This window comes from Panicum virgatum, chromosome 5N (assembly GCF_016808335.1).
Source record: "Panicum virgatum strain AP13 chromosome 5N, P.virgatum_v5, whole genome shotgun sequence".
Lineage (NCBI taxonomy): Eukaryota > Viridiplantae > Streptophyta > Magnoliopsida > Poales > Poaceae > Panicum > Panicum virgatum.
This window is the reverse complement of record NC_053149.1, coordinates 71,159,397-71,186,908: the sequence shown is the minus strand read 5'-3', so window position 1 is coordinate 71,186,908 and position 27,512 is coordinate 71,159,397. Positions and strand designations below refer to the sequence as shown.

The 27,512-nt window shown below is 43.1% G+C and overlaps 3 protein-coding genes across 5 annotated transcripts; 1 reads left to right on the top strand and 2 right to left on the bottom strand.

The window, feature by feature from the left end:
- Nucleotides 1-3,525: 3,525 nt before the first annotated feature.
- Nucleotides 3,526-8,843, bottom strand: LOC120672302 (protein MEMO1-like). Of its 3 annotated transcripts, none has more exons than XM_039952624.1 (9): nucleotides 8,683-8,843; nucleotides 7,831-7,900; nucleotides 7,275-7,359; nucleotides 7,118-7,186; nucleotides 6,567-6,679; nucleotides 5,919-6,030; nucleotides 5,683-5,826; nucleotides 3,968-4,142; nucleotides 3,526-3,879 (listed from the first exon to the last, which is right to left on the bottom strand). In XM_039952624.1, exons 2-9 carry the CDS (start codon nucleotides 7,880-7,882, stop codon nucleotides 3,730-3,732), a joined length of 900 nt encoding a protein of 299 aa, XP_039808558.1. In that variant the 5' UTR covers nucleotides 7,883-7,900; nucleotides 8,683-8,843; the 3' UTR covers nucleotides 3,526-3,729. The 3 variants fall into 3 exon arrangements, with proteins under 3 accessions (XP_039808558.1, XP_039808560.1, XP_039808559.1); XM_039952626.1 differs by lacking the exons at nucleotides 3,526-3,879; nucleotides 3,968-4,142 and adding exons at nucleotides 4,482-4,713; nucleotides 4,747-4,790; XM_039952625.1 differs by lacking the exons at nucleotides 3,526-3,879; nucleotides 3,968-4,142 and adding an exon at nucleotides 4,482-4,790.
- Nucleotides 8,844-19,287: 10,444 nt separating this feature from the next.
- On the bottom strand, nucleotides 19,288-20,946 carry LOC120672301 (putative nuclease HARBI1). Its single transcript, XM_039952623.1, has 2 exons — nucleotides 20,562-20,946; nucleotides 19,288-20,486 (listed from the first exon to the last, which is right to left on the bottom strand). The coding sequence occupies exons 1-2, from the start codon at nucleotides 20,807-20,809 to the stop codon at nucleotides 19,448-19,450; spliced, it is 1,287 nt and encodes a 428-aa protein (XP_039808557.1). The 5' UTR covers nucleotides 20,810-20,946; the 3' UTR covers nucleotides 19,288-19,447.
- Nucleotides 20,947-24,798: 3,852 nt separating this feature from the next.
- LOC120675968 (mitochondrial import inner membrane translocase subunit PAM16 like 2-like) lies at nucleotides 24,799-27,503 on the top strand. The gene is made up of 4 exons (XM_039957169.1): nucleotides 24,799-25,050; nucleotides 25,167-25,254; nucleotides 26,638-26,768; nucleotides 27,181-27,503. Exons 1-4 carry the CDS (start codon nucleotides 25,048-25,050, stop codon nucleotides 27,298-27,300), a joined length of 342 nt encoding a protein of 113 aa, XP_039813103.1. The 5' UTR covers nucleotides 24,799-25,047; the 3' UTR covers nucleotides 27,301-27,503.
- Nucleotides 27,504-27,512: the final 9 nt, after the last annotated feature.

Below are 27,512 nucleotides of genomic sequence, written 5' to 3'. Positions count from 1 at the left end.
ATGAATTAGTTAGGCTCATTAGATTCGTCTCGTAGTTTACAGACGAGATATGTAATTAATTTTATGATTAGTCTACATTTAATATTTCAAATGTTGAAGATTCACTTCTGTCGGTACCTCTGGACTAGGGTACCCCTTTTGCTGCGTCAAGACTCGCGTAGTTATCCGTAACTACGCCCTAAGGAGCTGAGCAGCCGGACCCTTAGGGTCCGACTCCACCTCACCGGACCAACGGTCCCGTACCCTCTTCCCGCTTTGGGACTGGTCCGGTGTCACCACGTGTCCTGCCGTCCCCTGCGGTCCGAAGCCCTTCTCACCTGGTCAGCAGTCCCAGACTCATTCCTTGCTACAGGGCACTTCGTCGATGGGACAGGTGAAAAACCCCCTCGGTCAGAGAGTCTACAGGACGATGAAGCGTATCCGGCAAAAGATTCTTCATCACTATAGCACGACAATTTCTTTTTCGTGGTATACTATACATCCTTGTTGGGCCCACCTGTCGGGGTCCAATGCCTGTGTACGCGTCCTCCTTGCGCTATAAAGGGGGGACGCCCGCTAGAGAAGGACTCAAGTCTGAAAAAGGAGCTTAGAGGCAGAGGATAGACTCATCCACGAACTCTAGAGCAATAGAACTCTCAGTGGACGTAGGGTATTACGCTATGGCGGCCTGAACCATTCTAAATCCTCGTATGTTCTTGTGTTCTTGATTCATGAGTAGATCTGAGGAATAGTTTGCACTTTCCCGAGTAACCACCCTCTGGAATTAGGTGGGTGCGCTACGCCACCCGGCTGTGGCCCTACTCTTAGAGACACGACAACTTCTAAAAATACAAAATGCAAAATAAACTAAACAAGCCATAGATAGCACGAGCTGTACTATTGCGCGGTGCTGACTGGAGTATACAGTTGAGTTTTTGTCCTGCGTGTATACTCCTCCTTACTGTTAGCGCGCGTCAACATGTGTAAAAGCGCAAACAGACACTAAAACTCAGCACTCACTTATCAAAGAAAGAAAACTCAGCACCCAACTTCAGCTATGGTTATTTTCTGCTCGGATTTCCAAACACAAAGCACCCAGCTTCTTTCCGTTGCACTTTACTTACAGAGTATACAAAAGATGTCAAGGTGTGCTGACTTGCTTATATTATTAAAACATCCTGTTGCACAAAGCACCAAAAAATGGATGGTGTAGGAAAGGGGTAAAAATATTCTAAAACAACATTCCTATTTGCACCCTCAGATTTTTTTTCTATTTTTTTTCTATTGTACTGGCATGACACGGGTGGAAAAGGGGGGGATCCTTCTGTTCTTGTGTGACTTGAGTGTATCTCCAAGTAGAATTCCATATACGGTGAACAGCCAAGTGTACTCTGATCTGTATTATATACGGTAAAGCCTCTCTGCGCAGCCGAGGGATCCGCACGCGACGCGACACGGCCGATTCCGTCCTGGACTCGGGCTCGTCCATTTTTTTTAGTAAAGCATACATGTATTAAAGTTAAGGAAGTACAAATACGCGTACAGGAACAGGTACACCGTACAAGGATACGGAGTACAACAGTACCACCCAGAATACACAAAGGGCCACAAGAAAACAAGAAATTGCAACTAGGTCCCTGGACCCTAAGGAGACCGAAACTGCCATAAATCCCCACCGCCGGGGACCGCCGACGCCGGCCGCCGCCACCCACCTGCAGATCCGGGGGAGCCCCATCGCGCAGACGCTTTGAGAGGAGCCGCAGAAAACACTCGTCGCCACAGACGAGATGGAGCCACCGCTGGTCGTCCTTCGGCCGGGGCCACGCCCCAAGCACCCCCGGTCTTGGATCGAGATTCGCCGACGACGACAAGCTCCGCCGCAGGGAAGCCGAACTCGATCCACCCACTTGTCATCCACAACACCCGAAGCTATAACCGCACCTTGGCAGACGAGACCGGCGGCCCCGTCATCCCTCCGAGGCGACGAAGCACCGCCGACAGACTCCTGTACAGGGGCATCACACGCGACGCCCCTCCTCCATGGCCTCGCCGCCGACGCCGGAGCAAAACGCCGACGAGACAGGGAAGAGTCTAGGAAGACTTATTCCGACGCGACGTCGCCGCCGCCGTCTCGGCGCTGTCGCCTGGAAACCCAAACCTAGATAACCTAGGACTAAACCTACGACCTAGACCACCAGCCGGCAAGGGCCAGGCGGTCTCCGCCACCTCGCGACGGCTCTCAAGCCATCGGAGGCAGAGAAGACCGCTGGCACCACCGGCGGGGACGGGCGCCTCCTTTTCCGCCTCTCTCAACAGTAGCAACGAGAGGGTTCGGGAGAGGAGGGGATTATTCGCTTGCGTTTTTTGGTGTAAACAAGGCAAACCTGTGCAGTTTCAGAACCTGAAACATCGAAGCAAACTCTGAAGATCTGCACTGTGTAGCTAAGGTTCAGTAAGGCCAGGAAGATGTCTTCTTTCTTAATCTAAAAAATACCGTAAGGAAGAGAGTTGCTAGTTTACTACAATTACCATCCACCCCGCTGATTTGGCGTGCCCAATTGCTGCAATCAGGTCAGGAAGAGTGTTAGTTTGTTGTTACAATGCAATACTTACAACAGGAATATGCAGAAATTTCCCATCTTGCAGAGCATCAAGGATTGATGTGTCCAATGTAGCACAATCAGGGTTTGCAGTCATAGCCTTCAGAAATACACAAACAATTGCAAATAAATTATGAAAAAAGGGAGTAAAGAAAAAGATAATAGAAATACATACGAACGATTCAATTTGTATGTGCAACTTTTCTACAAGAGTTGTCTCTGGGGGTAAATTCTGCGCCACTACTCGCAAAACCAGATCTTTGGAACTGAAGAAGATCCATACAGTTTGAGATAATCACTATTAAATTGAAAACATACTAGAAAGTGGCAATTCCACATCCTACTATCAGCACTTAATAATCGATAGCATAATTGCTTTTTGCAACAAAAACATACGTGAAAATTCCTAGTAACATGCTCCCTGCCATGACAACCACCGAGTTAACTCGGTGTTCCCTCATCTATTTGGCCGCTAGAGTTACGAAGGAGATACCACTGGAACACTATAGAATACAGGAAACGTTTGGAAAATCCAGTGAAAATAAATTTTGATATCATAGATTCTCCAGGAAGTACGAAATGTACCTGCTATTTTCAGTTATGATTGTTGACAAGGAAGGCTTGAACATCTGGTCTCGAAGAGATTCCATGAATGCATGTAAAGAACTAAAAATACAGAGTTGGTGCTTCCTGTTGCATCAGTGAGCAGAGCACCACATTTGCGTGTATAAGCTAGCTAGCCTAGCTCAACCTTCAAATTAAATACGTAGTCTAATTCCAGTTATGCCAATAAATAAACTGTGCTCATTCAGCTTATTAACACTAAACTCAAGATTCAACTTGTGCGCATGCCCAACCCGGGAATGCTCATGCACCACCTCTTCTGTTATAGAGGCTGAAGCAATCACAAGGATGGAGCAATGTTTGCAATGAGTAAGTAGTAATGTAGGCACACAGAAACACATCCCGAGACAGGAGTTTTATTGATTGTCTAGTTTCCCGGTTTTTCTGGGGGCATATTTGGCATTTAACCAGGGCCTGTCATTACAAACTGGCATCGAACCAATGCTACAAAGTTTGATAAGACAGGTCCAATGGCAAACGAAATCACACATGTTGCGCCCAAGGTTCCACAGGCACATCACACGAGTCAATCTTTCTTCTCTTCTTCCCCTGATACATCAACCTTCGCTGCTGCCGATGCATAGCTCACACTGCTGTCCCTCATGCTCCTGCACTGGCTCGACTGCTCGTAGCGAACAAAGCCAATCTTGATCTTTGTTGAGCAATGTTTCAACATCTGGAAAAGAAAATTTGATACACGGTGGATGAGGAACATAGTAAAATGAAAGATAACCATTAACTATCATGCTAAGAAAGTCGTTTACATGAAGGAAAACACTGATGGGGTGGCGTCCACATATGGTGTTCTCATACTCCCTCAGGTATGCTTTGAACGCGTCAGGATCACCAGTCTCTATGATCTCCATGCCCATACGGTCCAAGGCCTCAATAGATTCATGGATGGCACCATGTTTCTTGTCATAGTATGTATAACTAAACCTGATGCCACAATGAGATCAATAAATTTATTTCTATTTACCAGATGATAAAACAAAGAAATCTTAATATGCTAAAAGAGGTAAATAACATGATGTCATGATCATTATGGGTAGGCCCTCCAGATGCAGTGGATGTCTCCAAAAACCTGAGCCAAGATTGATTTTACCTATCTAGGTACATGAATGTGTTCAGGCTTTCTTCTCTATGGCAGTTTTTTTTTTCTGAAATTGGAAGTGGACTGCTGGCTAGTGGAGTTCGCTCCCAGCCAGGAGACCCGGGTTCGAGCCCTGCTCCCTTCTAAGTGAAATGCGGGGAGGCGGTCTGCCTCTTCCCGTCTCGTTTTTTTTTTAAATTGGAAGTGGAGTGAACACTTTGTTTTGGAAGGATATATGCTTCATGGGCAAAAGATTGCTGATCTTGTAACATAGATTTTTTTGCATTGGGTCCTATACAAGAAGTTCAAATGAATGAACTTTTATTGAGGCTCTCACCAGTAGAAGATGGATTTCGATATTCAAGGGGTTCTCTCTGCTGGAGTTATTGCAGCGTACCTTGATCCCCAGGCATCTTATTAGAGATGTAACAGCAGCAGTGTGGAAAATAAACACATATGGCGCCTTTCGGTTTCTGGGCAGTACTCGACCACATCTGCTTGTGAGGATGTTTGGTCAGGCACATGACTGGTGCACGAGCACCAAACTGTAGTTGATCCGAAGTAAAGAGGTCAAGGACTCATGACTAAAACGTACTACCAACCATAGTACCATTTTGCGACCACTTCATGGTAAAAGACATAAAGCACCTGATGACGATATTTTTGGGAAGATCTCCACAGGTTTAAGCCAAAATATCCTATCCCTCCGGATCCATTTTTTTCATTTCTCATCAATTTCTTGTGAATTTGTAATCTAAGAGCAAGACACCAGCGCCACATCATCATCTTGACATCACTATTCACAATGGGACCACTGGTCAGCCTCCCTTAGCCTTATCTTCCAAATTGCTACCAAAAGTGGGTGAAGGACGATAGTAGCAACTGCTCTCTCCCGACTCTTCAGGTATGAAGTGGCTGGATAAGAGCAACTCCAGCAGACCCTCTAAACAGCCCCCTATCCCAAGTTCAGAGGGCTAAACCAAAAAAATGCACTCCAGCAGACCCTCTACTTCACCCTCTATTTTGGAGAGGCCTCCAAAATCCTTCCTCCACCCTCCATTCCTAGGGGGTCTCTAGGGAGCCCTCTATTATATATTGAAATTGAGGGCTATTGCTAGAGTTGAAACAAATTTAGAAGCCCCTAAAAAATAGAGGCAGCCCCCATTTAACATTTAGAGGGTCTGATTTAGAGGCTATTGCTGGAGATGCTCTAACGGAGTGATGGTTTCTTTGGGGCGGTCAAACAGTATGTCCCCAGTTCCTCACATGCCGTATGACTTAGACATGCATGAAATGCACTCAAGATGTACAGAGTACATAATTTTTCCCCATGATAATACAAGCAAGAAACATGAGTAAGCAGACGCAAAAACGCTAATCACTTACCGGGATCCCCAATGGCAGAAGTCTGACGAAACAGAAAAAAAGTTAGTTGGATCATCGACATATTTAGAGAGCAGCTGTCCATACATGGCTTCATTTTGGAAGCTAAGTGCTCCAACAAGGATAGGGACAACTTTTACAGTATGTCTGTCAAATCAACATAGAAAAAGAAAAAAAGTGTAAAGATAAGAATGGTTAAAAAAAATAAATGGGTACAATCATATTAACAAACTATTCACCCTTGGAAGACTTTAGCAAGGTAGGGCAAATGCATTTCCATGCTATGTTCAGCTTCGTCCACACTAAGATCCATATATTCAAATTTTCCAGTGGCGTAAAGTTCCTCGATGACTGAAAGTTGGAAATTGGGAAAGATAGAATACATTAAATTCAAGCTTTTTCATTCAGCGGCTCCTCAGTATCAGGAAAATTAGTGTAATAATATATTAAAATGCCCGCAAAGAGGTGGAACGACCTCATTGAAAAGGCAAACTCAGCATGCATAAGTAGGATGAACTAACAGGGTGAGCTAACTAATCTGTTTAAGGTTGCAAAAGGCTCAAGCAACACCTACTGGCCATATCAGAGAAATCTACAGATGTATCATTATGCATACTGATGACTAGATGTGATTAAGACTAATGCACCCAGGATTATATGGACAATGTAGTTCTATAATCCCTCTAATACTGACCATATTGCATCCATATAAGAATCAGACATCAATAATAGATTAATAGTAGAATAGAAATATGCAAATAACACTCTGCACAAGATACCATTGGCAAAACATATCCTACTAGTTGATTTTTTATGTAAAATTGTACAGCACGTAATTCAGAACATGGCTCAAGATTTTCAAACATCCAGATTGAGTCAACATCCACCTTCCTGATCTACTGGCAAATCACCGATTGGGGTGCAATAGACAGTAGCCCTGGTTAGAGCACATTTTGGAGTGTAGTAGTGATGAGAAGGGCCAAGCAGAAACACCCGAGAACTGAAACGAACGCAGAGCAAAAACATGACTATATGGTTAATAGGGAGCATTTGAAGAGCAGTTATAATAATAGACTATATGGTTAATAGGGAGCATTTGAAGAGCAGTTATAATAATAGATTAAGAGCATGTTTTGAAAACTGAAAGTTGCTAGGATGAATGATTCAATAAGAATCTATGGAGTACATTTTTTGTGAGGGGTAGAACGAAGTAAATACATGAAAAAAAAACAGCGAAATAATGCCATTTATACTGTTTGTATTTTTTTGACATTTGTTTTCACCTAAATGAAGGGCCACTAATGTGTTGAGTTAAGACTATCTTTCACATAGATATGAAAAAAATCCATGATATCGAGCGCTGATTACTTGTGCATTGATTTGTTTTTGGATCTGGAAATGTTGGGAGACAACTATGGTGATGTGTTAGATAACTCACATGTTAGTCGGATCAATGTTACCAAAGGCATAAGCTGCACAGCGGCCTGAGTATGAATAGCCAGCGTGGCTGCAGTGGCAAATAAAACATGTTACAATAGAACAGTGATCAGCATAAAAGCCATAAATCCAACATCCTACAATAAACACCAACTTACGGTGCAATTACTGCCCTAACATCAGGAGATTTAGTTAGACCAGCTGCCCCCAGCCAACCATCAAGTTCCTCTTCCAGCTTCCTGGCTAATTTTGAACATCAAGCAGTACTTAGATTTTAGGAGATGGCAACCAAAATAGTAAAGAAATAGTAATCATTGTTGATATCCATTAAAATTTGTTACCTATTGACCTCTGCATTGAAAAGAATACAGAGCGCAAATGCTACATGATGAATTTCACTTTGTTATAAATATGATTAACGAAGAGCAAAATACAATGGATTGCATGCATCAGTTATTGATGCCCTGGAAGTTACGAAAATCAGTTGGCTGGTACTCCATGTGTCAACCCCCCCCCCCCCCCCCCCCCCCAAATACAGTATTAGAGACACCAATACCTTTCATACATATATGGCCAAGTACCATGACCAGAGTTGAAACTAATCAACCATGTAATAAGCGTTGAATAAGATCAAACAAGTGAAACAAGAATCATAAAAAAAGCAACATGACAAAAGAATTGTGAAATTGTAATTGTGGTCTCGAAGGTAAGTACCATTGTTCGTGTACCAAGAACCAGCATGTGCAGCCCTCCTCAGGTGCTCCATCGATTGATTCAGAGATAGCTATCCAAAAATTAGCTCAAGTGTTAAATATCTGAAGGAAATTTCGATTTGACTATTCATAAACTGTAACAGACCTATCTATATCTGGAGCAAATAGCTCTTAGGGCCTGTATGGATCCTAGGAAATGGATTTGATACTAGTGGCCTGTTTGGATCACCTAGGACTAAACTTTAGTCAAGTTTGGGTGACTAGAGTTGGCTGTTTGGATCCATGGACTAAATTTTAGGTGAAGACCAATTGAAACACATAAAATGTCCCTTTTGCCCTCAATTCTGCTGCTGCTCAGCTGCCTGGCTGCCGCTGATGGTTTCCCTGTTGCGCGGCTGCTGCTGCATGCTATGTCAAGTGCCATTTTTTTTACAGAATATGGAATTCAGCAAGGACGGCGCGAAGGAGGCCGCGGCGCGCGGATCCGGCGATGAGGAAGCCGGATTGGACGGAGGAGATCCCGCAGACCTCAAGTAGCACGGGCAACGCGTGAGCTTCAACGGCGAGAAGCCCAGTGAGGTCGGCGAGCTCTTCCTCCCGCGACGCGAGAGCCCAGCGAATCGAGGGGCGGCCTGCGGGGGGGGGGGGGGGGGGGGGGGGGGATGGGAGCCCGCGAGCTCGCGGAGGATCGGGGCGGCAGCGCTCGGGCGGGAGGGGAGGTGGCGGCGCGCGTGCGGGTGGAGCGCCGCGCGCCGGTGGATGGGGTTGGCGCCGTGCGGTGGGAGCGAGGGCTTTGGGTGTTCGATTTTGCACAGCAGAAAGGAAGGGAAGGGAAGGAAATGGGAGGGCATACCCTTGTTGGCCTTGGCCGTCGAAGCGCCCGACGAAGAGCTGCCAAGGGCGGCGCCACTCGCCCTGCTGTCCGAGCTCCCCGGTCGTCGCCCAAGGGAGAAGAAAGCCGAGGGAGAGAGAGAAAAGGAGCAGCCGGTTGTTGTTGCCCCACCCCCACACGCGTTTTTTTATTTTTATATTTTTCAAAATTGTTTTTTGTTTTTTACAGAAATATATTTTCGATTTCACAATTTACAGGTTTATACTCCTACTACCCGGCAGGGGACCTACCGCCCGTCTACGGGGCGGCTGGCCCACTGCCACCATCCTGCCGGGCGGTAGGGGCCTATATGTAATTAAAATTTGTGTTTTATCGCATGGAGGCTCCTACCGCCCGGCAGGGGGGCGGCAGGGGGACTACCGCCCCGGCAAGAGGGCGGCAGGTTCCCCCAATATAAAAGTCGAGGTCCCCCCACACCTGGATTTGCAGCAAACAACATCCATATAGGGAAAAAGGAGAGACGTGGGGTGAAGGAGGGAGTTGCAACAGCGAAGCCCTGCCGGATTCCGCACTTGTGATCTGCAGGTGAGTTACGTATGAATCTATTAATATTGTAAAGCAATTTAATTTAATTAATGCTATAGTATTAAAATTTCAATTCAGTATTAAAATTTAAATTTATTACAGACTTGTTTCTAAATGAATTATAAATTAAAATAGAATTAAGTTTTGGATAGTGAAATATAGTATTAAACTTGTTTCTAAATATTGCAGCATAAGGCAATGGCTGCCTCCAATTTTGGAGGATTTTCATGGACCGAAGAAAAATTTAGTATAATACTTGAGATCATGACACATCTTGTAATCAGTAAGAAGTTGGATGTATTAGCGGATGGTACGATAGAGATGGTGTTGTCAAAATTAGTTCAGTTTAAAAATTTCACACTGTTTCGAGGTATTACAACGCAAGATATAAAGGAACACATGCTAGAACGTCGGAAGATATACCTCGGCTTTTATATTGGGGGGAGCCTGCCGCCCCCCTACCGGGCAGTAGGTGCCTCCATGCGATAAAACACAAATTTTAATTACATATAAGCCCCTATCGCCCGGCAGGGGGCCGGCCGCCCCGCGGACGGGCGGGCCCAGGGGGCAGTATAAACCTGTAAATTGCGAAACGAAAATATATTTCTATAAAAAAACGATTTTTAAAATATAAAAATAAAAAAACGCCCCCCCCCCCCCCCCCCCTCCCGCCACATCGAACAGGCCCAGCTAGCACAGTAAAGCGAAGCGGGAGCGGAAGGCCGGCCCAGTTTGGCCCAGCGCGCGAGAAAGACCAGCGTAATTTAGTTTCTTTCTTTTTATTATTTCTTTTGGACAACTTCCTTTTTATTACTTCCAGTAATTCATTGTTTCATAAATATGTACCATTCAAAGTGTTTAATAAAAAAATTTGTGGAAACGGGCCAGATGATGTGCAGGCCTACAGCAATCAGCTAGAATGGCGTTGTTGTTATTTGTGTTGTTGCTCTTTTTTAAGCATATTTTACGTGTATTTTTCCCACGATTTTTGTATTGTGAATTGTGATGGATGGCATTCTAGCAAATACTAGCTAGAATGGTGAGTTCTGTACACATAGTAGGTACGCAAAGTCACTAGTTGTCTGTCTCTAAGTCCCTGTTTGTTGCGAATGTGCTCTGCTTAAAACTGTTTTTACTTAAAAAAGCAAATGATGTTCATTGGGCGTAGTAGTTCTCGCTAGTGATAAATATACAAGCAAACAAGTGCACTTATATATATATAGAGAGAGAGAGAGTATTATTTAATGAAATTTAAAAGTGCTGCAAATTTAGACTCCCATTTCTTTGAACTAATCTATTGTCCACTCAGAATCACTTACAATATTATCATCATTATTTTGTACTCCCTCTAATCATAGATGTACGGTAAATTTAGCCTCTACTAAATGCATATCGTTCTATATATAATTTCTAGGCTTTTACCAAATATTATTCTCTCGGTCTGTCCAGCTGAGGACAAATATAACTAATGGTCCTTGGGATCCACTTCCCACTTTAGTTCGTTCCTTCGCCTAACTCTTAAACATCGATCATCTGATTTGTTACTTTTTATTATCAGATCGAATACGTAAGTAGGCGCTTTACAGCGCATAGTCGTTATACCCACAAACTTTTTCTGTTTAATTTATATATGAACCGAGAGAAATGAAGGTGTAGTAATAAATCTGTAAATAATGGTCACACTTTTCGTGAATTATAGCTAGCTGTCATTTATATTGTTTCTTCTTTTTAGAATCATTTATATTGTTTTACAGGTAAGGATGCATGTGGGTATCTAATAGTGTTTGTTTGGTCAACTAATTAATTATAATGGCATGCCACTCTAGTTTATTTTTTCTCCCAAATTGTTTATGCAAAATACCATTCTAATTCATTTTATCAATTTTTTGGGTCGATCCAATGACCCAAAATATATATAACTTGCATAAATAATGTGGCCAAAATATAATTTTTTGGGTTGTTTGACAAAGTTTTTAGGTAGAGTCATGCGAAATTAAATGTGGCCATAAATAATGTGGTGTGTGGTTAAATAAAGGCAGACACACAGGTAAATAAATGAGTGATGGATCAGAGAAATTGGGCGCCGACAGGATCAAGATCTTAAAAAGGAGGAACAGGAAACAGCCAATGCAAATAATAGCTCACCAGAACTCCAATCCCTATATATATGTCCAAAATCGATCGCCATTTAGTTTGGCTTGTTGTTGATTTTCTACAGATTTCGATCCTATTTTGTTAATCCGCGCACCATAATATTCTCTCCTTATATATACAGATCTAATGTTACACCTACTTTGCAATTTTCCTGCTGCATGCGGTGCTCCAATTCAGCTAGCTAGAATGACACAGAATAATCACACACAAAAATAAAATCAAAGCAGCAAATCAAAGAGGTAAAAAGATGAAACCACCAAATCACTACAGAGGTGAAAACAATTAAAGATGAAAGTTAAGGAGAAAAGGAACTAATGGGACCATCAGATCCAAAGAATCACTATTTCTTTCTTGGATGGATGCCAGAATTTTATTTTGACTAGCGACCTCAGTTATTCAAACTGCATATATATATATATAATAGATCGTTATTAGCACCGCAACATCACTCGCAGACCTCAATTGTTCAAACTGCATAAGATGAAACCATCAAATCAAAGAGGTCAGAAGATGAAAGTTCAGGAGTACTCCCTCCGTTCCAAAATGTAAGTCGTTTTGGCTTTTTAGATACATTATATTTGCTATGTATCTAGACATAATGTATATCTAAATGCTTAGCAAAATGAATGTATCTAGAAAAGCCAAAACGACTTACATTTTGGAACGGAGGGAGTAGATAACAAATTAAGGGACCAGATATCCAAATAACAGCCACCATATCCATCTCTGTGACGGATATGCGAGAGTTTTATCGACCTCATAATTACTCAAACTACGTACTATATATAGATGCAGTAGCACAGCATATAGCTAAAACACTGAATCTGAATTGAATTTATACTACTCACAAAATGCATAATTAACCATTGGTACTTACAGACCAGATATGTATGCAGCTCACCCTAGCTAGCTAATAATTAAGCTAGTGCCTGTCAATCCTAGACATGCCCATCAAGGAGGAGGCCGCCGGAGAGTAGTAGTGTGTAGTTGAAGCGCCTGAGATCGACGACGACGCCGGCGGCCGACGGAAGACGAGGCCGGAGACCCGTACCGCCACGACGAGCGCCGTGCCGATATCCACAGCCATGTCAACGACCTCTTGCAGTCTGCAGATGCTTCTTCTCATCATCACTCGCAGCAGGACATGGAGGACGCACTCCATGGACGCCATCGTCTAGCCTCCTCTTGCTGCTAGCTGCTGCTTTTGTTGTATCGCTAGAAGACCGGCAAAACTGCGACGACAGACGCAACCCTGCCTCTTTTCTTCTTCTTCTTGAAGTTTGAGCTTGTTGCTAGGTAGCTAACCTCACGGCCGGCGTGTGCGTTGGACGGGCAGGTAGCTTGTTTTTGTCATGTTCCTTGCAAATATTTTTTTGCGGAAAAGTACCTTTCAAATATTGATGGGCTTGAAAGCAATATGGATCTACATTACATAGTAGTATACTAGGCAGGTTGGCGCGCTTTGCGCGCCTGTAGCAAAAGATTTGATGTAAAATAATAATAAAAATATATTATCGTATATTACAGTTAAAGCAATATCGTGCTGATATATTTTGGCAACGTGTTGATGTATTGAATGAAGTGTGATAGGTATAGTTGATAGATTGTCATATAATTATATTTTGCGAGTTTATGAAGTGGAATTAAAATCCAATAAGTAGTAGGGGCTAGCACGTGTAGACGTAGTGTATGAAATATGGTTATTGTTTTCATGTAAATAAATAATTAAATATATTTTGTGGGTGGATTCCAATTGAATATTATGTGGGTAACACCTAAATAACACACAGGGCCCATCCCTATATAAATAGTACATAGAAGAATTTATTTTGTGTATGTTAGTAGATATAATTGATGGATTAGCTTACACTAATTATTAATTTTGGTAGAAAAAATGATAGGGTTAGAAATGAATGTATGATTCAATTATATTTTGCGAGTTCACAAAGTGAGAATAAAATCCAATATATAATAGAGGTAAATGTAGTATATAATTTTTTTTCATAAAAAACTAAACATTTAAACACATGGGGCCACTTTTTAATTTTTTTATTTGTAATTTCGAATTATATTTTTTATTATGAACAGTACCCGGTGGGGCCCACATGAATAGTATCTTTTTATTATTTTTTATTATGAGCAGTACCCCCGGCCCACATGAACAGTACATTTTATTATTTTTTAAATGATGAACAGTACCCCGGGCCCACGTGGGGCCGCGACGCATGAGCGCGCGCCAATTCCTGGCGCGTTAGTATAGTACTCAATATAGTACTATGCGCGCGTTTATTTGGATGAAAAATCAGCTTGTAAAAAAAGAGGTTACTTGTAACCTTTGGAGGTCCTTTATAAGGTTAATTAAAAACACCGTTGAAAAAGTGTGTGTGTGAGAGAGAGCACGCGCGCGAGAGGAAAAATGTAAAACCACATGTGCATGTGACCACAAGATCTATCTCAACTGTTGATTTCCCTTCATCCGATCGTTGCTTCACCGCACCTACCCCATGTACTCTCATCCAGTGATCAATTTCACCATTGATTCAAAATGAAGGGCCATGACAAAATGATGCATGTTTGAGAGAGAAAGAGAGTTGGGGTGCATATGCATGAAATCATGCGGCATTTTAATTTCTTTTTTCTTAATTTTGTTGAAGGCAACTTTTTAATAAGATGATCGATACCTATTGCCTCGAGAAATTAAATTACTGATCATTTGAGATCATCTTACTAATATAATTGTAATTAATTTGTGAAAGTACTTTAGGCGTAATTAATGGTATAAGCTAATTAATCATATCTACTATATATAAACATTTTATTAGCTAGGACTAATTGCGTATCATTAGAACATACGAAGCTGTCCAAAAGCAAAGGCCATCAGCATCGTCGTCTCAATTATTTGAAATACACACGGTTTAATAGAAGAAACACACAAAATATTTTGAAATTTGCAAAAAAAAAAGATGCCAAGAAAGAACTCAAACAAATTTTCCTTTCCATATACGGCATTGGCAATAAATAATTTGTGTGATCGTAATTCTCGAGAAATTATTGAGGTGCCACAGTCAGTGAATCGACAATCTATTATTAGGTCTGTTTGGTAGAGCTCCATCTAATCTGATTCTCTATGGGAGCTGATTCTTTGAAAGAAATGATTCTGTGGTTAAAAGCGATTCTCTTTGATTCTCTACCATAAACTCTTAAAACTAGGATGAAGAATCACTTCACCGAATCAGGAGAAGCTATTTTTTTCAGCTCCCAACCTCTTAGTTCCTTTCACCGATGAATCACTTCACAAAATTAGCAGAGAATCACTTCCTTCCGAAAAACTGTTCGGCAAAAGCTTATGCTGGATTCAATAGAGAATCGGCTCTATAAGCTCTGTCAAATGCACCCTAAAACAGTATCAATTCAGATCTGCGGGCGGGGCAGCCGTACATATAGAATTCCGTGAGATCAAGAAAGCGCGGACGGTGACAAATTAAATGGAGAATAATCATATGTAGTGCTAGCTTTTCCGATCCACCGGAGACAGTGATTAGCAACATGATGTGCTCATTGCCATGTGATGTGATGCACGCCAGCCCAGTTACACAGCCGATCTGCAAGCAGGGCCTAGCTGAAAACACAGTGTTCCATGCATGCATGCTAATGCTCAAGCAAAGAAGTGATGCTTCGGGGTTGTCTGAAGTACTAGTTCGATTATATTATTATCAATTCCTAGCTGCAACATGCGCAAAAGGAACTTGGAAATTTCGTTTGTTTTCTGCAGTTTGTTTTTGTATAAGAACTAACTCCCGTGTTCCAGATGACTCGAGGATGCTTCCGTAGGTACACATAAAATGTTTAGATGCATGCATGTAGTATTAAATAAAATTTATTTATAAAACTTTTTGCATGGATGAGTTGTAAATTGCGAGATGAATCTAATGAACCTATTTAATTCATAATTTGCAATAGTGATGCTACAGTAACCATTCGCTAATTATGAATTAATTAGAATCATTAGGTCCATCTCGCAATTTACAACTTATTCGTGGAAAAAAATTTATAAATAAATTTTATTTAATATTTCTAAATAGCAAAATTCTCTTTAAATTTTTTTTGGCAAAACATCAAAACAAGGCCTCTGGTCGGTGTTGGAATGACGCCGATAACAAGCTAAGTCTCAGCTGCAGGGAGCTGATTGAGAGGCCGGGGCGGCGGGGCCCGGATGAGGACACCGTGTGCTCATCGCCGGGGCCAGTGGGCACGCATCCCTAGTCCTTGCCAGCTTCGTTTCGGGTTAGGGCGACCAGGGTGTCGACATTTTGTGCTCATCGGGTACGTCCTCCATCCATCGATCGCCATCATCATCGCCCATCGGATGCCTCGCGGATGTTCTTGCTTGCTTGCTTGCTCCCCGGATTTTATAAAGATCCATGCACGAAGCATGATGACAAAGACCGATGGAATCTGACACAGTAGCATGGCGGCCAGGGCCCACTTGACATGCCTCGTGCTAGCAACAACTGATTAACGTTGAGCTTGTCTGATTACAATGGAGTAATGTATTAAGCAACTGTCACTATTTCTTTTCTACTTTTTTGGTGAAACAAGTATCCTTGTTATTGATACTCATGTTGCCATCGACCGTGCAATATTACTGCAATAAACAGTGCCGCCGGGTTTCAAATATAACCTATGGTCCTGTTTAGTTCCCAAAATTTTTCACGAGTTACAATAAATTCGAACATTTGACCACTAATTAGAAGTATTAAATGTAGATAGCTGACAAAACTCATTCCATAACACCGGGGGCAAAATCGCGAGACGAATCTAATGAACCTAATTATGCAATGATTAGACAATGTCGTGCTACAGTAAACGGCATCTAATGATGGATTGATTAGGCTTAATAGATTCGTCTCGTGATTTTCCATCCATCCGTGCAATTAGTTTTATAATTAGTCTATGTTTAATATTCCTAATTAGTATTGTAAAGTCACCAAAAAATTTTGACCAAAACTTTTTGGGAACTAAACGCAGCAATAGCTAGGGTACAGATTCAACTTAAGTAGTCTCGATCTATTGTTTGATAGAAGAAAATGGTACCCATCAAATAATAATGAGTCTCGATCTATTGTTTGACACGTTTCATACGTATACGGATCTTGCATGTATATATATTTGTATATTATGTATACGGATCTTGCATGTATATATATTTGTATACGCAGCATGGTAGCTAGCTAGGGCTGGGGATGGCCATGATGAGCGCCACAAGCACCAAGACCATCGACGCCGGCCAAGGCTATACGTCGCGCGTGCGATAGGTGGCGATTTGTCGCGCGCGGAAGACGCCACGTGGGCTCATATAGTTGTTTTGGTTTAAATCCGTTCGAGATTTAAATAGATCTAATTAGAGCAACTCCAAAAGCACCTTTATCTCACCCCTAATATCTTATTTAGGGAGAGAATTGAAAAAAACAAAGTCCAACAGCTCCCCCAAACCTCTCCCAAACTATTCGCGATGCGAATCCCGTCCGACTCGCCGCGCATATCTTCGCGACGCGCCTCTGCCCCCAATCGTCCCGCAGCCTCCTTTCCCGCGCACGAGGGATCCATTCCCGCGATTTTTTTCTGGCGCGCGCCACTTCGTGGGAGCCAAAAAGCTGTTCCTCGGCGGCGGCTACGGCAGCGGCGGCGCAAGGGCGGCACATGGAGCCACCACGGCAACCTGCTCCTGTCCGGCATGGGCAAGTAAGGCACGTCGGCGGGATACTTCAGCGGCGCGTGCTGTCTGTCGCCGGCCAGCACCCTCAGTGGCCCGGCGACGAGCGCATCCCTCAATGGAACGGCGGCTGCAGAAATTTGGAGAGGCCCAACGATGGCGACTTCGATCTGCCCGGTGGTGGTGACATACGAGGTGATCTGCTAGGAAGAGGACAACCCCGTCCTCCGATTGCAGCCCTTGCCGGCAATGATTCGGACTCCCTGTCGGCGGCGCCGTACCCATCCTGCGACGACCACTCTGCTGCCTTCGAACAAGAGGCCAACGGCAACCCATTTGTGAATGGTATGGATCATAAGCTCTTGAACTCAATTCCATGTGAGACTAGAAACTCCGTGCGAGCCGCTCGGTCCCCCTCTGTTCGTCTCTGTTCCTTGCCTTCCTTCTCTGAACGGCTGAATCTGAGTTATGTACTTATGTGCTCCCTTTTTCTCTAGATTCTATGTGCCTACTTCGAAAGATTAGAAAATAAAAGTTGTAGAGGACACTTTTATCTACGGTTTTTATTATCTTCACTTTGTATGAATCAGCCTCTAACTTGATCAAAGTCGGCTCTGAATCAGGTCGGTTAAACTGAAAAACATAGCTTTCAGTTAACTTGCTCAAGTCTGAACCTGGCTGTCTACACAGAGTTCAGAACAATTGCAGAGTTTTAGCTAACTCCTTTAATTTGGCTGATTTTGAATTCGAATTTGAACACCCTGCAATTAATGGTAACACTTATCACTGTGCTTTCTTCATGCTACCTTGTTTATACAGCATGACAAGAGTTATGCAATTAACAGTAATATCTGAAAGTGCTTTCTTCATGCTACCTTGTGACAATGCATATATGTTCGTGCTATATTTAAGCTTTTACTGAAAACTTATCACTGAGTAAATACTTACAGGAAATGGATATTATTCCAACATGATGATGGATGAAACTAATCTAGGTGATTTTGATAATTATGGCAACACCTATGCTGACCAACAGTCACAGGCAACGCAAGTTGGTCCAGCAACCCCCTCCGTGAGGCCAAACCATAAGAGATCAAAGAATTTCAGTGACCACGAAGATGAGGTTTTGGTTTCAAGCTGGCTGAATATAAGCTTGGATCCAGTCGTAGGCAAAGATCAAAAGGGTGGCAGGTATTGGTCTCGTATCTATGAGTACTTTCATGAACACAAGACATGCTCCTCAAAGCGTACCATTAATTCTCTCATGCACCGGTGGGAGACCATACAAAAATGTGTGAACAAGTTTTGTGGATGTCTAACACGGATTGAGTTAAGACGTCAGAGTGGTACTACAATGCAAGACAAGGTACTTACTCATTTTCTAACATGGATTTGTTTCGTCTATTTTATTTTTATATCTCATAAATGAAAATCCCTTGGAGGTTGCAGAGGCATGTGCCTTGTACAAGTCTGAAGATGAACATGGCAAAGCATTTCAGTTCATGCATTGCTGGAATAAGCTGAGAACACAACCAAAATGGCTTGCTAAAATTGATGAATTGGCTGCTGGTAAAACATCTAACAAGAAGCAGAAGATAAGCTCTACTGCTGATCCGAGTGCAGCTTTACCAAGTGAAACAGAACCAGGTGCAGTTGAAGGCCTAGAGGCTTGTGCATTGACAAGGCCAATAGGTAAGAAGGCGGCAAAAGCAGCATTGCTGCAAGAGAAGAAAAAAAGTGTGACAGCAACCTTAGAAAATATGTGGGCACAGAAGAAAGAAACTGATGGGGAGAAAGAGCTAAAGAAAGAAGAGAGGTTCAATAAAGCATTTGCTCTTGAACAGGATCGAGTTGCAAATGAAAAACTACTTCTCCAAGTGAGGAGTCAGGAAGTTGAGGTGAGGAGTCAGGAGGTCCAGTTGCAGAAAAAGAGGGATGAAGAGAGGATTATGACCATGGACCTTACTGCCATGCCAGATGATGACCTAAAGAAATACTACATGTGCTTGCGGGCTAAGATCATGAGCCGAGTACTTAAGTAGACTTCTGTTCTTCTAAATAGTATTGGTAGCTACTGTGATGTTTTTCCCATTTGGTACTATGTGATGTTGGAACTTAATTGGTATTTGAATCTTCTAAAGAGTACTAGTGGCTACTGAGATGTTATTGTCAGACAATGAATTCCAAAAAAGCTATTCATGGTCAAAACAGCTTGGTGCCTGTAATGTGAAACAAATACCAGGTCTCATATGAATAACATTGTCTCAAGTACAAATAAATTTATAACGTAGGCATAATTATTGAAAGTAGCAAATAAATATAAACCACAGGTAATTATTTGTAGAGATCTGGATGATGTTGCCATAGGTGCTCAATGAGGTCATCTTGAAGTTGATTATGAATCTCCTTGTCCTTTATATTCTTGTAGTTTTTAATAAACTCCTCAAGTTCAGGTGTCCCATCGTGAGAAATCTTCACCTTTTCTCCCACTCCATCAAAACTTAAATCATCTTCCTCATCGCGTTCATCCTCCACTATCATATTGTGCATAATGACACAAGCCCTCATGATTTGTCCGAGGGTGTCTTCATCCCAAAATCGAGCTGGCCCCCTAACGATAGCGAAACGAGCCTGCAGAACCCCAAATGCTCGTTCCACGTCCTTCCTACAAGCTTCTTGGGCAGCTGCAAAATATTTCTTCTTGTTACCTTGTGGTTCAGGTATGGTCTTCACAAATGTGGCCCATGAGGGATATATGCCATCGGCAAGATAATAACCCATTGTATATTCATTATTATTAATGGTATAATTCACCTCTGGAGCTTGACCTTCGGCTAGCCGTGCAAATAAAGATGACCGGTGCAAAACGTTGATGTCATTGTGGGAACCTGGCATCCCAAAGAAAGCATGCCAAATCCAAAGATCTTTATCGGCAACAGCTTCAAGTATAATTGTAGGCTCATGCACATGCCCGGTGTACATACCTTGCCATGCTGAAGGACAATTTTTCCACCTCCAATGCATACAATCAATCGACCCAAGCATACCGGGAAAACCTCTATTCTCTCCAATTGCAAGTAATCTAGTGGTATCATCTTCATTAGGTGATCTCAAGTACTCATCTCCGAAAACCTCCACAACAGCACTGACAAACCTTCTCAGACTCTCAATAGCAGTACTTTCACCAATACGGACATAATCATCTGTAGCATTAGCTGCTACTCCATAAGTTAACATCCGAAATGCTGCAGTGATCTTTTGCAGACTAGAAAGGCCATGTATACCGGCAGCATTTCTTTTCTGCACGAAATATTGATCGTGTTGTTCTACGGCATTCCATATGCGTACAAATAGTGTACGCCTCATTCGAAACCTGAAATTAAAAAGTGATGAGACACATATAATGGATTTATAAAAAATGATCCAAATAATTCTATTGTTTACATACCTTCGTCTAAAATAACTATGTCCGTATGTTGGATCATCTGAAAAATAATCTTGATATAACCTATGATGCCCTGCCTGTCTGTCTCGCCGAAGTACTCGATGCCCTAGGATAGAACCACGATGTCTTGTTTCATCATCAGACTCATCCGCATTCATGGCCACATGAGTAACAGAGAGGAGGAAATCATCATCGTCGTCATCTGACGACGAATCCATCACCAGCTGCATGGAAAGGCTTCGTCGACTCATATCGAATCCGTTTTACCTATCTCCAATTGGAGTTGGAGATCGCGGGGACTCCTTTTCCTATGCACGGGCGTGACCTTCTGGCGGCGGCGGCGAGGGAGATCAGAGTGCAGGTGCTGTGCGGCAATGGAGATTGGAGAGGGAAGGTGCTGTGCGTGAGGGGGCAAGCCGCAGCCCAATTATGAGCCTAATTTTAATATGGGCCTAATTATAATGATGTGGTCTTTTTTGAAATATTGGGGACTAGTTATTAGCATTTTGATGTGGGTTGATATGTTTTTGGGAGAAATGTTTTTAGGGAGAGCCCCCAATACATTGTTTTGGTGAAGAATTTTTTGGCAAACTTTTGGAGTTGCTCTTAGAACCCAAAATACCATCCGCTTGCTGCTCATCACCTGAAGCAACGCATAACCGCTACCATCAACGCCACGCACGCTTCTTGCGCTCGTGCTCGGCGTCGCCCTCTCTATGCTGGTAATTAATTATTTAATTATAAGCTGTCTGTCACCTATCCTTCTGATCACTAATCATCTACGAGTAGCTAGCTTCTGTGTTGTGTAATTAACTTGTTGGGTACCTCCAGCGTTGTATTCGAAGGCTTCGGACAACACAAGCCGAACAAAACTTGTCCAGTGCTCGTGTCGTTCATGTGGAACCAATCTAAATCAGGAAACCCTCTTCCGCGAAGAGACGGAAATATCAGCCTCCCTGTCGAATCGATTTATCTGCGGAGTTCGTTTTCTAACAACCATGGTTCAGCTGCCACAGTGGTGCTCGGTTCGACTGATCTGCTCCCCTGTTCGTTTTGAGAACACACTGTAGGTGGGCTGTGCCGTCATTTTTTTGTTTTCGCTCGTGCCGTGCGAGCCGGCGGGCGCCACGTCGCCGCCCGCCATGCCAACAACCGCCGAGAGCGGCATCCACGCCGCTGGTGTGTATGTGCAGGACAGCTTGCGACAACTGGGTTGGGCCGCGTCGCGTTGGTTGCCGGGCCTCGAGCTCACTTGCTAGAATGCAGCAGTATTAGGCCTGTTGGCAGCCCGAATTGGCATTGCCGAAGGCCGATCGGTCTGATCCTGCGCAGTCCGAGTAGAGTTAGGGTTTGAATTATGAAATCCGTTTATAACTCAATTTGAAAGGGGTACGTCTTCCCCGGCCTATAAATATAAAGCCCACGTCCGATTGAGGTCCTTCTACCCAATCGAATCAATCAATCTACTATTTTCCTATTTTTCTCCAAACCCTAACTTTTCCAACCTCGTGCTGTTCTTTGCTCGTCTCTACGGCGTTCAAGGGCGTCTTGGGTGGCCTGCCGACCTCAAGACAACCCTAGATCTTCGAGCTCCGATGGGGTCCCTCCCGAGCTTGAGGTTCTAGGTCTTCGCGAAGCTCTCTGCGCCCAACTGGTCTGACCGGTCGCCGGGGGACTTCGTCTGGTTGCTATCGTTGCGATCCTATGCGTTCTAGCGCTTGTGTGTTGGCCAATCCTGCGTCAATATACTTTTTTGCGACTCCGCTGGGGATAGATCTGAGTTCATCGGGCGCAATGGCCGGTGATAAGGTTGATCCCAAGGTAGATGCAACTCCCATTGACATCAAGTACGAAGACATACCTGAGGAGACGCGCAAGCAATTCGAGGCTGCGTTCCAAAAGGAACAGTAGGATGCCAAGAATAGATTGCTTGCATGCTTCGGGAAGACTCGGCAAGGCGTGTTCAAGAAGGAGGAATTTCACATGCCCACATTCGCACCGCCACCGCCACCGCCGAACCCATCTACTACAGCTACAGCTGCTGCTTCATCTGCTTCCACTCCAAGCGAGATAAGTTTTACCTTCGATTCTATCAAGCAGTTTGCCGATGCCTTTCTGAGTCGATTCGAGCAGTCACAAAAGTTTACACAAGATATGCTTATCGACTTGAGTATGCAAAACAAGAGGAAGAAAACTGTTAATGATTATTCCACTTTTCCCTCTAACCCTAGTCTTTCGGCCGCACCGTCAGAAAATTATCAGTATGGTATGCCGCCGAATTACTTTGCGGGACAGACACCCCCGCCGGGCTCAGTTCGGCCGTCCAGGGCCGAACCGGTCAGATCGGTCGCACCGACCGGTCAGACTGGTGCCCCTGCGGGCGGACCGGTCAGACCGGTGCCATGGTGCTCGGTTCTGCATCACAGCCACAAGTCACGCCTCCTCCTGCTTCGGCTGAGTATAGCCTGGAGCGAGAATTGGCGGATTTTGTGCCGCCATATACGACGAAGTCATACGATGAACCACCTTTCCCTCCACCGTTGCCCAAAGATGTTTGGGATGATTGGCTTATGGCCAATCCGTAGTATGCCGCACAAACGATGCCCACTACCGATCCTGTGACACATCGTTTCGGCCAAACGTCCACGGGTAATTATGAGGCCGATCTTGCCAGGATGAAAGGGGATCTGGCCGATATGTTTAAAGAAAAACTGGGCTTTGTTGCGGGTAGGAGCCGGCTATATCGTAGGCCGTATGTTGATGCTTTTGATTTGATTCCCTACCCCACTGGCTGGCGTGTTCCTGATTTTGTCAAGTTTAGCGGTGATGATAACCGATCCACTTGGGAGCATATTAGCCAATATATTGCTCAACTTGAAGAAGTCGGTTCTAGCAAATCTTTGCCCGTTCGCATGTTTTCTTTATCTTTGACTGGAACGGTTTTTTCTTGGTTTTCTTCGTTAACTCCTAACTTGATTCATTATTGGGTCGAATTGGAATAAAAGTTTCATGATCATTTTTATAATGTAGATAACGAAACTAAGTTGACAGATTTGACATCGGTTAGACAGGGTAGGGATGAGTCTATCCAAGAGTATTTTAAGAAATTTAAAGATATTAAGGACCGATGCTTTAATTTGTCACTTTCCGAGAAGGATTTAGTTGGTTTGGCTCTTGCGGGTTTACGTTCTAGCTATAGAGAGAAGCTTGATGGTTCGAGTTTTTATTCTATAAATCAGCTTCAGGCTAAGACATTAAGTCAAGAAACTAAATTTAGAAAAGAAAAGGATACCTACAAGTCCCATCGTTCAAACACTCATATTGTTAAATATAATTCTGATTCATCGGACGATGAGGACAAAGAGATATATGCTGCTGAGTTTGTTTGGCCCGCCTCGGCCAAACCATCTACTTGTACATCTCTTAAGCTGACTCAAAAGAATCGGCAAGAATAGATAAAATTTATTTTTGATGTGTCCAAGTGCGATTGTATTTTTGATGAGTTACTACGACTTGGGCATTTGAAAATTACACATGTTATACCGCCGCTTGAGGAGCTAAAGCGGCGCACTTATTGCAAATTTCATAATTCTTCATCTCATGCGACTAATGATTGTAATGTGTTTCGTCGTCAGGTACAATCGGCCATAAATGAAGGACGATTGATCTTTCCGGAAATGAAGATAGACAAAGCTCCATTCCTAGTTCATACCATTGATCTCAACAATGCAAAGGTGCTGATTCGGCCGGATCAAGCCGAAGGAGCAAACGGCAAAAATGTGATCATTGGGGATGATAGGCCGTTGACTGTGGATAACAAGATTCTGGCATGGGAAGTGATTCAGGAGAAGACTCCTGATGGGAAGAAGAATCTGAGGAACCTCTTTTTACATTGTATTTAAATGCCCGCAAAGTATACTAAATAAATGTTTGTATAACATATTTTAGTCTAAATGAATCCTCCAACCATATTTTGTACTACTTTTACATTGTATTTGTATACTTTTATATGCACGTTTTTTTGTTTAACTTTAAATCCCCGCAAACTATACTAAATGAACAAATTTTTGAGAAAATTTGACACCATTAGATTCGTCGCACCTTGAAGTATTTTTAAAATTTTTTTGAATTCAATTTTGAATTTTGAATTTGGGCTGATTAGGCACCAGCCCGAACCGGAACCGGCCCACGGTGAACCCTAGCTAAGACGCGCACGCCGCGCGGCTCACAAAGTCACAAGCCAAACCGGATAGGATACCGACACAGAACCAAGCAAGAAGAGGGAGCCGCCGCTACTTCTCTCCTCCGATCAAATCAGAGCGACCCCGTAGCCGTCCGGCGGCGTGCCCTCCTCGCGATTCGCCGCCGTCCGCCCCCCCCCCCACCCCCACCGCGAGCGCCTGCTCCGAAGTCGCGCTAGCCCCTAGGGTTCCTTCGCTGCCGCCGCGCCGCTGTCACAGGAGGAGGAGGAGGAGGGGAATACATCGCCATGGTACGACGATGTTCTGATTCCTTCATCGACCCGTTTTTGACTAGCCATTCGTCCATGTGATTCTTCTTCCCCTTTCGAGGTTAGTCCCGCACCTGACGCTTCTCATCTTTCAACAGGCGGGTAGGCTTCTCGCGAATCTGATCGTCGTTGGCGGAACCGTTTTGGGCAGGGCCGTGCTCCAGGCCTACCGACAAGCTATCGTCAGTGAGTGCCCGCTCCTCTTGTTGCCTTTGTCAAAAGAAAAAAAAAATCGGGCTACTTTGATTCTGCAATGTATCTCTTCATCGTCAAACCACGGCATACCTCTGAGTATTCAGACAGTTGTCTTCGAATTAGAATTATCTAACACTCTTTTTGGTTGGTAGTGGCATGTAGCTCACAATGTCAATCCCGAATACGAATTTCGAGTCCTTTTGCCCCTGGTGTCCTGTGTTGCCCCACGTTTCTGATGTGAGGGTACCTCAGCAATAAACAGTCACTATTAAGGTTTAGGAGTATCGTTTGGAGCAGCTCTTTTTGTTAAGTTTTTCTTAATCAAAATACACCGCTGAACCTTAAACTTGGCTTGACCTGTCATTCAGTTCCCCAAACTTTCAAAATGCACATTCAGTTCTGTTTGGTGCATTTTACTCTAATTTTTTTAGAGACTTACAAATAAGGCCTTGTTATTTTGGTGCAATATGTGACTAGTTTCATGTGCGCTGTAAAGCTAATATCAGTTCCAAAAAATATATTTTTAGGCATTTGTCCCTGGTAGCCGTGCTGTCATCCTGTCACAGTTTTGGTGGCGGTGATATGATGTTTATGCTACCACGGTAGCCACTAGCCAGCCATTATCAATCCCAAATACGAATCGCAATATCAATCTCAAATACAAATTTTGAGACCTTTTGGCCCTAGTGTCCTGTGCTGTCCCAGGTTTCTGATCTGAGGGTAGCTGAGTAATCAGTGACTCAAGAAATACAATTAGAGATTCAAAAAATTTGTCCCTTTTCTTTTAGTGCTACCTGTGAATCTTTTCATGTACATTCTAAAGCTTATAGTATTGGTTCCAAAAAGTTTATTTTGAGGCATTTGTCCCTGGTAGCAGTGCTGTCAATCTGTCACAGTTTTGGTGGTGGTGATATGATGGTACGGCACCAGGGTTTCCACTAGCCAGCCATTGTGTATTTCTGTGGTTGGTCCTTTCACTAGGGAGCATTAGCGTATTGCTTGGGGTGCTCTGTTGCTGCATTGCAAATCAAAGATGTGAAAATGAATTATTGTCCAAACAATTCTGCATTTGTGAACTAAAAAGCGATGGTAAGTTCCACAATATGGCTGTTTCCGTCAGTAGGATGTATCACTTAAGTATTGAAGAATATATGAACTGCTTGCATACATGTGTACAAAAGTCAATCTCATTCTGTCTCCGTTTGATTAGATCAAACTTTTAACGCATAGCCTTGTTTTGCCTGCAAAGTTTCATAAGTAGTTTTAGGCTCTGTGCTTTTGAAAGCTTTTGTGGAACTTCTATTCTGAAACAAAATTATCCATGTGACATATCCCTTTTCAAATCCAATTAATTGTTTCTGATTTTTCTTGTAGATGCGAACAAAAATGGAGCTGCCCAAGAAGCTATAAATGGTATTAGACGTGCTAGCAAGGCCATGACTGAGCAAGAAGCCCGGCAGATACTTGGTATCAGTGAAAAATCGACTTGGGAGGAGATTATTCAGGTATTATGATGCACAAATATGTCCATGTAGCTGTTAGTCTCTGTTGACTTCATACTGTTAGAACTTAGAACCATTGCCTGAGGCAAGCAACCACAATGTTGCAGCAAAGTAGTCCATAGCAATTTAAATATTGTGTATCAGCTAGCTGAAACACTGTGGAGGTAGTCCATAGTGCAGTCCATAACTAAAGCTACCCATAGTCCTATGGGCTGCCCATAAGGAATAAAAAATATTTCTTCTCTCTACTAGCTCTCTCTCCCTTTCCTCTCACATATGGACAACCCAGTCTATATACATTGTGAAGACAACAATAGTTATGGATTATTGACACAAAAGCTGTCCATATGGACTACTTGATCCATATACATTGTGCTTGCTAACATGGAATTTCTCCTGTTTGAATACTCTGCAGAAGTATGACACGATGTTTGAGAGGAATGCGAAGAACGGAAGCTTCTATCTCCAATCAAAGGTTCATCGTGCAAAAGAATGCCTGGAACCTTTGTATCAAAAGGCTGATATACCAAACTGAGACTGTGTAGACGCCTAGCATCCGTATGAAGCACTATGCTTAACTGATGAATTAGAGATGATGATTCTGTTTCGAGTTATGTTGGTTGCGTCAGGTTGATTGGTTGTATCGGGACGCAGCTTTGCTGGACTCAGAATAATGTTTAACAAAGATACGATATTCTTTTTTCTTTTTTTGAAATAAAGGATTATATCTTTTAGATATTTGGTTTG

Coding starts and splice junctions, on each gene's coding strand:
- LOC120672302 (XM_039952624.1), bottom strand. CDS start 7,882: ATGGAGCACCTGAGGAGGGCTGCACATGCTGGTTCTTGGTACACGAAC. Junction 6,031..6,566: donor TTTGCCAGTAGATCAGGAAG/GTGGATGTTGAC, acceptor TCCAACTTTCAG/TCATCGAGGAACTTTACGCC. Junction 3,880..3,967: donor CCATCAGTGTTTTCCTTCAT/GTAAACGACTTT, acceptor TTTCTTTTCCAG/ATGTTGAAACATTGCTCAAC.
- LOC120672301 (XM_039952623.1), bottom strand. CDS start 20,809: ATGAGTCGACGAAGCCTTTCCATGCAGCTGGTGATGGATTCGTCGTCA. Junction 20,487..20,561: donor CATAGTTATTTTAGACGAAG/GTATGTAAACAA, acceptor TTTTAATTTCAG/GTTTCGAATGAGGCGTACAC.
- LOC120675968 (XM_039957169.1), top strand. Junction 25,255..26,637: donor CTACCGACAAGCTATCGTCA/GTGAGTGCCCGC, acceptor TTTTTCTTGTAG/ATGCGAACAAAAATGGAGCT. Junction 26,769..27,180: donor CTTGGGAGGAGATTATTCAG/GTATTATGATGC, acceptor AATACTCTGCAG/AAGTATGACACGATGTTTGA.